We start from the raw sequence: 12449 nt of genomic DNA, 5'->3' as shown, positions 1-12449 counted from the left end.
CCGGTCAGCCCGGTGGGACAAACCACCTTCACTTCAACTGCTGGCTGCTCACAAATATGGCACCATTTAAAAAAGGAAACTTTAACAGAAAAGGATTTATTGCTAAGAAGCATTGTTTCAACAAAGAAATAATCAGTCAAACACACATTTCCTTCCTTTCTTTGCCATGTTTATATCCTATAGCTCAACCTTATATGAAGATAATCAATGACTAATACGATTCATTATCCTTGTTGGGATTCAGATATGACGTCTCATCAGCTGAGCCGATAAACTGCTGAGTGACACACACACACACGATAATCAGGCTATTACGAGACTTTATTCTCAGACTTTAGCCCAATGGACACATTTGTTTATCTTCAATAAAGACTTTGAACATGTTGGTTTGATTTAAACCATCGGAACCATTGAAAGGTCCCAGAAGAAAAAGAGTAAACACCAGATTCCACCGGCGTTTACCGAGTAGTCCACATGAAGAAAGGACAAGTCCTATTGGTCAGAGTTCAACAAGAAGAGGAGCTTCATCATCATCTCCATCAGGTCAAAGAGCAGCTACATCAGACCTCTTGCTACTCCATCAGGTCACATGTCAGACCACAGGATGGCCTTGCTGCCTTTCTCCACGCTGGCCACAAATGCTCCGGAGGGCGACCAGGACACCGAGTTAATGGCAGAGCTGTAGAAAACAAGCGCTCCCAGAGTCACAATAAATCTCCTGCAGTAATAATTATACATAACTGTCGTTCATTCTGGTTCTTACTTGTGGTTCCGGTCCAGAGTTCGGTCCACTTTCCCTGTGAGGACATTCCAGATGTACAAAGCTCCATCAGCTGATCCTCCAGCCACGTAGCTGCCGTCGGGACTGTAAACAACAACAACAACAACAACATCACAGAAAACGTTCAGCATGACTCAACTTCTTAATGATTAACCGATTTAAACTTAGTCTGTTTTTTGTGAAACACCTGCACAAGAAGTGGAAAGTTGCATTAACAGGGATCAGATTAATAAATGCAATGTTTGACTCTTCAACAAAACTGTTGACTCACCTGAAGGTGACTCTCGTCCAATCAGCTCCACACTTGAAGCCTTGCGCACTAAGACACACACACACACACACACACACACATTAACGAGGATCACTGGTGGGTCGGGCCTCCCCACTGTGCGCTCGGTCACACTCACCTGAGCGTCTGCCGCACAGCGTTGGTGCGCAGGTCGATGATCTTCACCAGGTCGTCTCTGGAGCAGGTGAGCAGCTCTGTGCGGTCGTGGTTCAGGTCCAGAGACGTGACTCTCCCAAACAGCTCCAGCTCCTGGACGATGCTCTCTGCTCTAAAATATGAACACCTGTTTATAGCAACAGGTAATGAGCAAGAAACCGCAAAACATTAATAACGCACCTGATGTCCCAGAATCGAACCTTCTTATCAAAGTGTCCGCTCATGACACACTGCTCCGTGCACACAATGTCGTTACAGCTGGAACCAGCAAACACCGTCTTCATACCTGTACAGGTGAGGCGGCAGGTAATAACTCTGCAGAGAAATAGAATCTAATAGAAACACATGTCCACGGTTGCTATGGTGACCTGTAGAAACGTACAGACTTTGCTGCGGAGGTCCCAGAGCTTCAGCGTGCGGTCGTAGCTCCCGGAGACGATGCGAGCGTTGTCCAATAGGAAGCGAGCTGCCAGCACCTTCCCACTGTGGCCCGTCAAGGTGTGCTGGAAACACACAAGTTCTAATGGATCAACAGGAAACTGAACCTCACACATCAAACCAGCTCTCAAGGTCTCAGGAGAAAAGTGAGATCAGCACTCAGGCCCCACCTCCTCAGCCTCATACTCCACTCGGATTGGTTTTGTGGGATGTCAGTCACACAGAGTCTGTAGGGTCTCTGCACACACTCACACTGTGACGTCATATCCTGTGTCTGTCAGCAGCTTCCCAGAACACCACTGCAACACTAGAGCATGATGGGAGCACAGAGGGGCTGCTGGGAGCCAAAATGGCTGACGAGGGGGATCTGAGATTCAGACCTTTTACATGACATCATCGACCACAATACAAATATTCAGAGAGCGAGAACTGAGAAGACTCACTCGGAGTCTGTAGTCGTCTACGGTCCAGATCCGACTCGCAAAGTCATTGGAGGCCGCCAGCAGATAGGAGCCCTAAAAACAGGACATGTATGACATCATCATCACTAAATGAGCAGTTAGGAGTCATCAACTATTGAGAGTGTAACAAGTGACTGATGACTTACAGCGCTGTCAAACTCGATGCTGGTGATTCCAGCGTTGCTGCCGGTCAGAGCGCCTTTAGGCTCACAGCGACCTGCAGTCAGGAGATACAAGAGACGAGCTAAATACAGGTGATGGGACCAGTTACCCTGCTAACCCATCTGTAGGGCTGCCAAGATTGACTCGTTGTGCGATGTTGGTTTAACCCGGCGCTTCGCCGCAGGGAGAGACGCGGCGTCTCTGTGCCGCTAACAATCGGCCTTATGTCATGCAATGAACTGCAAATTATATATATTTTTTAATCATACATGTGATTTTCTGGACTTTTGTTTTAGATTCCGTCACTCACAGTTGAAGAGTACCGATGATACAAGTGACACTTTGTAAGCGGGAAAACCTACAAAATCGGTTCCCCACTGTATAATATATGGCAGCACAAAATGATCGTGCTAATTTTCATATAATAAGTCAATATATTGATTACGGAAACAGGCCTACCCATCTGACGAACAAACCCACCACGGGGAACCAGGTCTCTCTCGCCCTAAAGAGACCGGATGACTCACCTGCAACGACTTCCCACAGCTTCACCCTGCGGTCCATCCCTCCTGTTGCTAGGAGACGAGATCCGGGGCTGAACCTCACTGCGTTGACCTCGCCGTCATGTGCCTCCTGCACGCACACATTACCGCACAAATTAACACACACACACGCACGCACAGGAACACACACACACACTCACACTCTGAACTAATGAAAACATGTTTCTTTCCAGGTTTTGGTCTCAGGTTGAAAACTAGAGATCATCTCCCTCCTTCTCCTCAGCCTCACACTCCACTCTGATTGGTTCTGTGGGATGTCAGTCACACGGAGCCTGTAGGGTCTTTGTACAGCCTCCCACTGTGATGTCACATCCTGTCTGTCAGCAGCCCCTGGGACCACCACAGCACCACTAGAGCGTGATGGGTGCACAGAGGGGCTGCTGGGAGCCAGAGGGCAGCAGGAGAAGATTTGGGGTAATCAGACCTTTTACTGCTCATCATTGACCTCTGGTAACACCATCCTTATGTTATCAAACCATCAGGTGGGACTCCACTGGTTACTTACGAACACGTGGAGAGCGGTTGAAGGGACTCGGACCTCAGCACACACTCCAGAGGGGGCGTCAGTGTTCTCAGGCGAGGAGCTGAAGGAGTTAGCAGGTCGACGCCTGAGGGGGAGATCATCACAAACCAGTCAGACCAGTCCAACAACAACCAGTTACAAACCAGTCCACCGTACGGACACCAATCCACTATCGGTCAGTGTTTCCCCTACCATGATATAGGGGTGGGTGGGGAGGGCCCTCCCCCCCCGTGCCCACAAAGAAAGTCCCAAAGCGCACGGCGGAGTTCTACCCCGATGGGCTCACTCCCACCAGAGGACAGACAGACGCATGGAAAGATGAAAATGGTGTCCAGCCGCACCCGGACACCCCCGGTTATTCCCGTCCACAAACACTTTCATCCTCAGAAGCAATGTTCTTATAGCAGTTTTTAACCTGAACAACCGGTCGTTACGGCGGCGGTCATGTGTCAGGGTGGAAACACAGGTAAGGTCACCTGAGGGTCATAAGTCATTGATAATTATTTCTAATGTTTTGGTTGCAGCTTAAACTGAATGTAAACAGACGTCACCGTTAACTAACCGTCTAACGCAGGGCGAGGGCAGTCCGGGGGGGGGGGGGGGCATTCCCCCAACGGTAGGAGAAACACTACAGATACAATTGTGGACTCCACATGTCTTTCTATAAACGAAGATTACATATTAAGGTTATGGCAAAAATAATCACGTCCTTACAATCTTCACCGCGTGAATACCAACATAAAATCAAAGGACACGCCCCCCCCCACTCAGACAGTGTTCAAGTCTGTGATATAAACTTTGAGGGTACAACGTAATTAGTTATATTACATAACAAAAACAAACCAGCAGGAGGCTAATAAATAATATAAATGACTTAAGAAGCCAGCGGTCAATCAAGGAGCCAAAAGTGTACACAGACACAGACACACACACACACACACACACTCCTTCACCTGGAGAGTGGGGGGGCGAGTCCAGGCTTGACACACTCAGACTCGCTGCAGATAGACAGACAGACAGGTGGTGAATCACAACAGCTCATTGGTCCAGACTTTGGACCAATGAGCTCTCAGCTACGTACCCAAAGATGTTGGAGATGGAGTCCAGCAGACCAGCAGGAGGAGGCTGGGAACTCTTCTTACTGCAGGGACATGACAGGCGGTCAGCTAGAGGAACATCTCACAATATCATCATCATGTTGGGTTTATGAAACATGAACACTATGTAGCTGTAAAAACAAGGCTCATTGTGTCTTCTTAGATAATTCTGTGTGTGTGGTCCTGGTGTTCATGAAGGAGGAGCTCTTGCTGGCAGGGTGTGCTTGCTTGCGGTGCCCTCCATGCGCCCCCCCCCTCCCCCCATTCGACCCGGTGCTGGAGCGCGAGTCCTCCGGCTTGTGGGACTGGGCTGCAAGAGCGAGAAGCTGAAGCATGTCCACTCCTTCAGGAGACAGGTGTCCATACCCCTCAGACGCTAAAGATGTTCTTCAGGGTGAAGCGATGCAGGAACGGGTGGTTTCAGCTTTAGGGGAGAGCACAAGCAGGCCGTTTGTCCTCACAAGCCCATCGAGGGCGCCACGTACCGGCAAAGGAGCTCGCAAACACCAAAGCTCGGGTGGATGGCAGCTGGCGAAGTGTGCTGCCCCGTGTGGGTGACGAGCCGCCGGCTGAGACCAGGAGAGAGGAGGCTCCCAAAGTGCAGGTAGGTGCTCAAGACGGGGAGCTACTTTGGCAGCAAGAGGAGAGGAGGAAGCAGGAACCAAAGACCGTATCAGGGGAAGTGAAGGAGGAACCAAAGACCGTATCAGGGGAAGTGAAGGAGGAACCAAAGACCGTATCAGGGGAAGTGGAGAGAGGAGGAAGCAGGAACCGAAGACCGTATCAGGGGAAGTGGAGAGAGGAGGAAGCAGGAAATGAAGACCGTATCAGGGGAAGTGGAGAGAGGAGGAAGCAGGAACCAAAGACCGTAGCAGGGGAAGTGAAGCAGGAACCGAAGACCGTATCAGGGGAAGTGGAGAGAGGAGGAAGCAGGAACCGAAGACCGTATCAGGGGAAGTGGAGAGAGGAGGAAGCAGGAACCGAAGACCGTATCAGGGGAAGTGGAGAGAGGAGGAAGCAGGAAATGAAGACCGTATCAGGGGAATTGGAGGCGAGCACAGGGGCCACAGCTGATGTACAGGTGAGTGGGGGGCACTTTCGCTCCTTGTTTTCTCCGTTACTGTTTTCCTGTTGCAGTCTATGCCACTGCTCCTTTTCTTCCCCGAGGTGGGGGTTGTTTCTCTAAACCAGGGGTCTCAAACTCGCGGCCCAATTGCGGCCCTCGGGACGATATTTTGTGGCCCCATCCTTAATATGAAAGTGTAATGTTAGTGCGGCCCGCAAGTTTTATACTGTAACCCCACTGTCAGCTGCTGTGTGGGACATGTTATGATGTTCTGGTTTCCTACTGTGTGCTTGTCCAGTGAACGTGGCATGCATGTGACTGACATGGGGGGCGGGTCGTGTGTGTCGCCCGAGGTGCAGAGAGCAGGAGGGTGAAATTCAGTTTCCTGCCCTCTTTCGCGCAGGTGATCATGTGACTAACCGTTTAATAAAGTTTTCCTTTACGACTCACACTAACAACACATGAAGCATCTGACGTCACCGACGAGCGTCTCCGTCCATCACTACGCAGCTTCGATTCAAGTAACTTCACGTTTGGCTATAAAGGAATTCCACGGTCACATGACCTTAGGTCTCCCCCGCTGAGTTAAAGGAGGACTAGTGTTGTAGTCTCATTCGGACCGATCCCCCAGGGTGGGGTTCAATGACTGCTTTTGAAAGTGAGTGTTAAGTTGTGTTATTGTCGACCATGCCGTTCGGACGCTAGTCTGGCCCGCGTTCGGTTGAAGTGGGCTGCATCTGGCCCGCAGCTGATTTGAGTTTGAGACCCCTGCTCTAAACGCTGATGGTGGGAGGGGTCAAGAGCCGATGGCGGTCACTGCTCAACCAATCAGACAGAACCACTTGGTCATCGTGTTGCTGCCAGAGACGGATGGTGGGCAGATTGAGGTTAGGCTGGTGGAGCTCCCGGACTGAACGATATGCTGCAGACATCATTGAAGACTTCTGGAGTTGTGTGGGAGGAGCTTATAGGCATCATGTGGCCCTGTCTCTGGCGCGCACACACACACATCTCCCTCCCTCCCCTGGCAGTCGTAAGGCTGAAGTGTGGAGAACTCGCTTTAGATCAGTCTCAAAACCAGTGGCAGTCCATCCTGGTCTTACCTTGGAGTCCTGCTGAGGGGTCTCTTGGGAGACGTCTCTCCTCCCCCCTTCCCGCCGTCCTCTGACAGAACCTCTATGTCGTCGTCCCTTGGGAGAAAACAGAGCGGGTGATGACGTCACAGAGCGGGTGATGACATCACAGAGCGGGTGATGAGGTACTGACTGCTCGATGGGAAGTGGCTCCTTTGCTGCGTCGGCCAGTTCCTTCTGCAGTTTAGCTTGTCTGCGCCTGTAAGAACAGTCAGGGGGGTCAATCACAAGCCCATCACAGCCCCCCCCTCGCCACACACACCTGGGCGGGCTCACCTGTTGTCCTTCTCGTTCTCTGCGTTCAGCTTGTTGGCCTCCTGAGCCTTCTCAGCCATCCAGCGGGACACCAGCTCCTGGTTGTCTTCGCTGGTCTTCCTCAGCTTCTCCTCCAGAGCAGAGAAGGTGATCTGCAGAGCGTCGTACTCGTCTTTCAGAGTCTGGTTGGCCCGCTCCAGGTCCTGGAGGAGACCAGGAGATCTTCAGAGTACACCTCCACTATAGGTTCTCTTCTTCAGGTATTAGTGTAACACAGAGACGCTGCTATAAAATTTAAAAAAAAAATCCCTTTTGTATTAAAGACTAACAGGTGTTTAACGATTCATCCACTGAATGGATTAATATTCCTGCGATCCAACTGAATTGATCTGTGCTCCGCAAATCGGCATTCCGGACGACGTATATCGATTACAAATCGATTGAAATGGTACATAATCGATTTGTATCGTTACTTGGAAACTGCACATTGGATTTAAGCACAAACGGTATGGATGTGCACTTTGGACACGTTAAACGTTACTGGATTCAGTCTGCCTGTCTGTGACGTCATCAGTACGCAGCGGCAGCCGCGCGAAACTCTGAACAACTACACACGGCGTGGAGGAGACGACTGCGAGCGAGACATTTACAAACCAACGTATCGATCCAGTGGAAACATTTGGGCTTTTGCAAACACGGAGGTGTTCTAAATAAGTCGCTCGCTGTTTGTAGAATATGTAGAAGACAAATAAAAAACCACGGAAACACGAGGAATCTTTCCGGCCGTCTACTAAGGCGCCGTGGGATTAAACAACGGCGACAGTCAGGACCTCGAGCAGCGTCACCGCTGCAGCAGCAGCAGGTAACTCAGCTCTGCAGACGCCTCAGGCCTCGCCAGCAAACTCATCACAGTAACAAGTTCATCTGTAAAGACGTGCGGCCCTACGATGAGGTGTCTGTGAATTGATCCAAACATTGTATAATTATTGTGTCATGTTTACATTGAAAATGGCACTGGATTCAAATAAAAGGTTAATACATTTGCCATTAATTGTTGTTTGCTTGTTTATAATATCCATAATTCATTTAAACCTGATTTCCTTACAAGAAACAACAGGGATCTCAGAAACTTTGCCTGCACTGTGCAGTAAAGTCACTGAATCGAATCGTTGTTAAAATGAATGGTTACACGCCCACTAACAGAGCTACTGAGGAAAACGTTTCCTCTCCATGTAAGCTGCTCCAAAGTGAGAAAAAATATTGTAATGGTTGTTTTCCTGCTTGATAGGCTTAATTGCACATTTTGATGTAAATGTTGAGACTGAATGTTCGGTCTCCTCCTCCACTCTGGTTCAGCGACATCACACTGAGCACGTACCGACTCATTGGCTCTGTCTCAAAGCCGCTAAGGACACATTTGTCGACCGCATACGTCACTTCAGCGGAGACTCGCCTGTCCCAATCGGTCGGCTCCTCCCCACGCGGTCGAGGGGTCCTCTAGGAGCCGGTGTGGAGGACACATATGATCTATCCTTTGCGGCCCAGCACATCCCAGCATGCAGTGTGGGCCGAGGAGAATTTCAATATTAAGTAATAGAATTCGCTCAAATATACGATAGAAATGTTATAATATATATAACATCATATCTTAGTTTATGAAATCACTTGCGTGACATCGGTAACCGATGTCGTGTTTTTAAATTCACATAAGACTTTAGAGCAAACTGCTCTTAGTTGCCCCTTACAGCCCCTGAACCCCCCCTGGGTCCATGAAGCGTTAACGGCTCGTCCGCCCGTAGTCATTAGTGAAAAGTCACTTTAATGACTTTCACACTTTGGAGGTTGACGCTGTGACGGTTTTATATACAGTTTATACTTCATATTATGAACAGAAATGGATCGGTGAGCTCAGGTAGACCAGTTATGAACCTGAAATATCACAAGTCAGTGATACAGAATAAATACACAAAAAACTGAACCTGCTTTGGTTTTGTTGTGTGATTATAAATGAACTTTACATTTAGTTGTGTTTTATGGAGCAGGAGGAAGCATCAAGCTGACGGAGAACGATGTGTGTGGTGACATTAAGCTGCTGTAGCGTGGACATAGTCTGTAATATTTTACAGTTTAAATAGTTCGTATCCTATGCAAGAAAAAAGAAAAGTCCCTGCATACAAGTTAATAAATGTGTTCTGTTGTGATTTTTATTGACAACATAAATGGAATTTCCTCTGCCTTAAGATTGCAATATTACTTTAAGATGAAAGTAATTCTAAATTAGTAAAGTATTATACATTAACTGATTTAATTTGAATTTAAAATAAACCGGAAAAGGTTCTCTCACTCTGAAATATATGATGCTCCGGAGGAGAAGCGCATCTTCCTAAATGAAATGAAATAAGATTTTTTTTCCTTATGTCTACTTTATACATTTTGGGGTTTTAAGGCTTTAATTGTTAAGATCAGCAGGTTGCTAGGCAACAGGAGCAGCGGAGGTAAAGCTGATGACACAAGCAGGAAGTCCCTCCGTAGGACAGACCGCTCGGGTCAGCCTGCCCCTACACAGCCCCGGTCTACGAAGGCTGCAGGCTACTGGGATGCCGCTTCGTAGCTGTGTCTCAAAGTCGCTAGGCTGCAGCAAGAGAGGATTGTGGGTAATCCGACCATTTACTGCTCATTGATTTTCATCACAAAGTCAACTCCAAAGTCTGGCCTATATGTAGTTTTACTGTGCCACTAGAAAGTGTTGTATTATTTAATATTAATAAACATAACCCAATAAAGGAGACATGAGTTTGAGGGATGAATAGAGTTCAGTTCAACTCAATGTGATGTGTGTGGGTCTCCGATTGTAACAGGAAGCCAGATCGTATCTTCATTTAAAAAGGTCACTTTATAAAGCGCTGCAGATACACTAATCCAGAAGGACGACTAACAGACACCTATGAAATCCACCTGGGGATCTGAGACAAAAGAGTCAATTGGTAAACCAGCCAAACCTTAATAGGAACAAAGGGGTCTAATCCAATGAGACGAGTCATTCCGTGTTCATGGTGACGAAATCATGTCGTTCCTTTGCCAAAGGACACAAGAGTTATGGTCATAAGGAGGTCTCTGGCACAGGTGAGAGGTTACCTGAAGGTAGCCCCTCAGCTCCCGACAGTCCCCCTCCAGGCTGCTAACTTGCTGCTGGTACTCAGACATCCTGGTGAGGAAATCAAACATGAGGTCATGTGCTTGTGCGATGCTAAATGCTGGTGTGTGTGTGTGTGCGCGCGCTCACTTGGCCTCGTTGCTCTGGATCTCTTTGTCTTTCTGCTGAATCTGATTGTTCAATTCGATCACATTCTGAGCCAGCTGCAGGACAAATAGACAACGTGTATCCAGAACTTTTATTGACCCCGAGACTATTTGACCGCCTCCGTTGTTGAACCAGTTCTGTAAACTAACGACGTATTTCTATCATAGTAAATAAATCAAACCTTCTTTAATCAGCCATGAGATTACATCACCAGTGGGACTCACCTCTCCTCGTTTCTTGTGCAGCTCCGTCAGCTCCTCCTGGTGTTTGATTCTCATCTGAGACATCTCCTGCTGCAGGACCTCACCACGGCTAGGGTCTGTCCCCAAGCTGAGGGGTAGCACACGGACACGTCAGAGGTGGGTGTGGGGGGGTCAAAGGTCACAAAAAAGGTGGGTAGGAAGTCAAGGACTCACCTAGAGTCATGCCCTCTCTGGATGTCGTATTTGTCCGGTTGGTATCTTTCTGATAAAACCGTCTGCAGGTCAGACTTCTCCAGCAGACGGTTATCTAAAGACAATGAGAGACAGGTCGTCATTATGTATCTGCACTGAGACAGTGAGTGAGAGCGACAGGAGGTGAGACTCACACTGGAGGACAATCTCCTCAAAGCTCTGCCTCTGAACTCTGTCTCTGGCCTTCAGCTGATCTAAGATGTGTCTCTTCCAACACTCAGCACGCCGCTCCGCCATGACACCCTGAGGGGTAAGGAACACTCTGTTAGGAACTCTGCTGGGTCGTATTACCGAGTGTAATACTTTAAAGTAGGTTTATTTTAATTTACTAATCAACTAATTCCGGTCTTAAATTAAGTATCCTATGTGTCTCCACAGATACTTGATGGCAGACAGACAACATGTTTACACATGAGTGTCTCTCTCAAGCTTCCTACTGTGTGGCGTTCAAGACCAGTCGGATCTCTGGATAGTTTGTGTAATAGAAATGAGTCATTTTAATAATATCGTTATTAATAAATCTATTCAAACTATCTGCATTTAATATTACTACAATATAGTAAAAAACTGCATGGAAAGTGGTCTGAATATGCCGCCATGTTATCTGGTAAATGTTTAATCCAACGGGCAGAAAGGGTGCAACGTGTAAACAAACATGACGTCAGGTTGTGGTTCGTTGTCTTTACGTCGAACCGCTGCACGTTCAACTTGGAGGAATCAGGCCTTTTTTCGGGACGCAGCATAATTCACAATACAGAGTTACATCCGATGATTCACCCGTAAGGCAGTGACAAACAGAATGAATAGATATCATCACATGTTTAGTTGCTGGTAGCTTCTCTGTTAGCATGTTGCTAAATTGAACAATAACACGGCAAAGCTAACCAGATTACATGCTAAAGCGCCATAATGTCTCGTAAAATGTAACCCATCTGAAGGATACATATGCCTGCTCCAAACCGAGTCACTAACCCGGTAACGTTGAGGTGTTGCTGGTCCCCGTGACTCGACATGTTAGCATGCTAGGTTAGCAACCACCTGAGCGTTTAACGGATATTATAACGTACACATCTACCTTTGGCTCCTCTTCTCCGGAAACCTCGGCAGCGCCTCACGGTGTTTTGTGTTACACGGTCCGCGTCCTCTTCTTAACCGACATCAGCTTCTTCAGCTGCCTCCATCCAGATCCGCGCCATTTTGGCTCCTTGGCGTTCTTCCTGGATCGTCGCATGAGTATGACGTCGCATTTAAATATGAGCGGAATAAAGGCCAGGGCTAGATTCAGATTTTCAAAAAAATCCCTACTAACGTCTTTTTCTAGCCACTATTCCTTGACCTCTGTGGAAAACGTCCCGGGGTCAAGGGGATCCGACATCCACTTTCACTAAAGCCTAGTTTATGCTTCTGCGTTTTCAGAGCGACGCAAGACCCCCTGCGTGTCTTTTCACACCTCCTTGCGTGTGTCCACCCATTTCTAGGCTTGCGTCGAAAGCCTCCCGCAGCGCACCAGGCTGTGATTGGTCCGCTAACTACGTCCTTTACGGAGTCTCACATTCCCGTTTTCATAACCCGATACCGCCATTATTAAAATAAAGAATGTTTACGAGAGAACGGATCAGATTGAAGAGCTTTTGTGTGAAGAATTGCGTAAACATGATCACGTGTACAAGCCGTCATTGGCGGACTATGAGGACGCCGGATGGCCTCTGATTCATGGAGGGAGATCTCCACAAACGAGGGGGACAAAGTCGTGGAGGAAAATACGGGAC

The 12449-nt window shown here is 48.1% G+C and overlaps 1 protein-coding gene and 2 non-coding genes across 7 annotated transcripts; all 3 read right to left on the bottom strand.

The window, feature by feature from the left end:
* Positions 1 to 303: 303 nt before the first annotated feature.
* atg16l1 (ATG16 autophagy related 16-like 1 (S. cerevisiae)) lies at positions 304 to 12341 on the bottom strand. 5 transcript variants are annotated; one of them, XR_005712605.2, is made up of 21 exons: positions 11756 to 12335; positions 10815 to 10923; positions 10642 to 10735; positions 10450 to 10555; positions 10208 to 10281; positions 10060 to 10129; positions 6946 to 7127; positions 6803 to 6868; positions 6640 to 6726; positions 4455 to 4514; positions 4327 to 4371; positions 3356 to 3458; positions 2815 to 2920; positions 2272 to 2342; positions 2108 to 2179; positions 1613 to 1729; positions 1407 to 1541; positions 1189 to 1338; positions 1053 to 1100; positions 764 to 865; positions 304 to 679 (listed from the first exon to the last, which is right to left on the bottom strand). XR_005712605.2 is itself a non-coding variant. In XM_040181036.2 (21 exons), exons 2-21 carry the CDS (start codon positions 10915 to 10917, stop codon positions 586 to 588), a joined length of 1860 nt encoding a protein of 619 aa, XP_040036970.2. In that variant the 5' UTR covers positions 10918 to 10923; positions 11756 to 12335; the 3' UTR covers positions 304 to 585. The 5 variants fall into 5 exon arrangements, 4 of the variants coding, with proteins under 4 accessions (XP_040036970.2, XP_040036977.2, XP_040036986.2 ...); XM_040181036.2 differs by having other exon boundaries at positions 1407 to 1512; positions 1609 to 1729; XM_040181043.2 differs by having other exon boundaries at positions 1407 to 1512; positions 1609 to 1729; positions 11748 to 12317.
* Positions 1796 to 2066, bottom strand: LOC120830230 (small Cajal body-specific RNA 6). The gene has a single exon (XR_005713881.2).
* On the bottom strand, positions 3029 to 3296 carry LOC120830222 (small Cajal body-specific RNA 6). The gene has a single exon (XR_005713879.1).
* Positions 12342 to 12449: the final 108 nt, after the last annotated feature.

Source organism: Gasterosteus aculeatus, chromosome 1 (assembly GCF_964276395.1).
Source record: "Gasterosteus aculeatus chromosome 1, fGasAcu3.hap1.1, whole genome shotgun sequence".
NCBI lineage: Eukaryota > Metazoa > Chordata > Actinopteri > Perciformes > Gasterosteidae > Gasterosteus > Gasterosteus aculeatus.
This window is presented reverse-complemented; position numbering and strand designations above follow the sequence as displayed.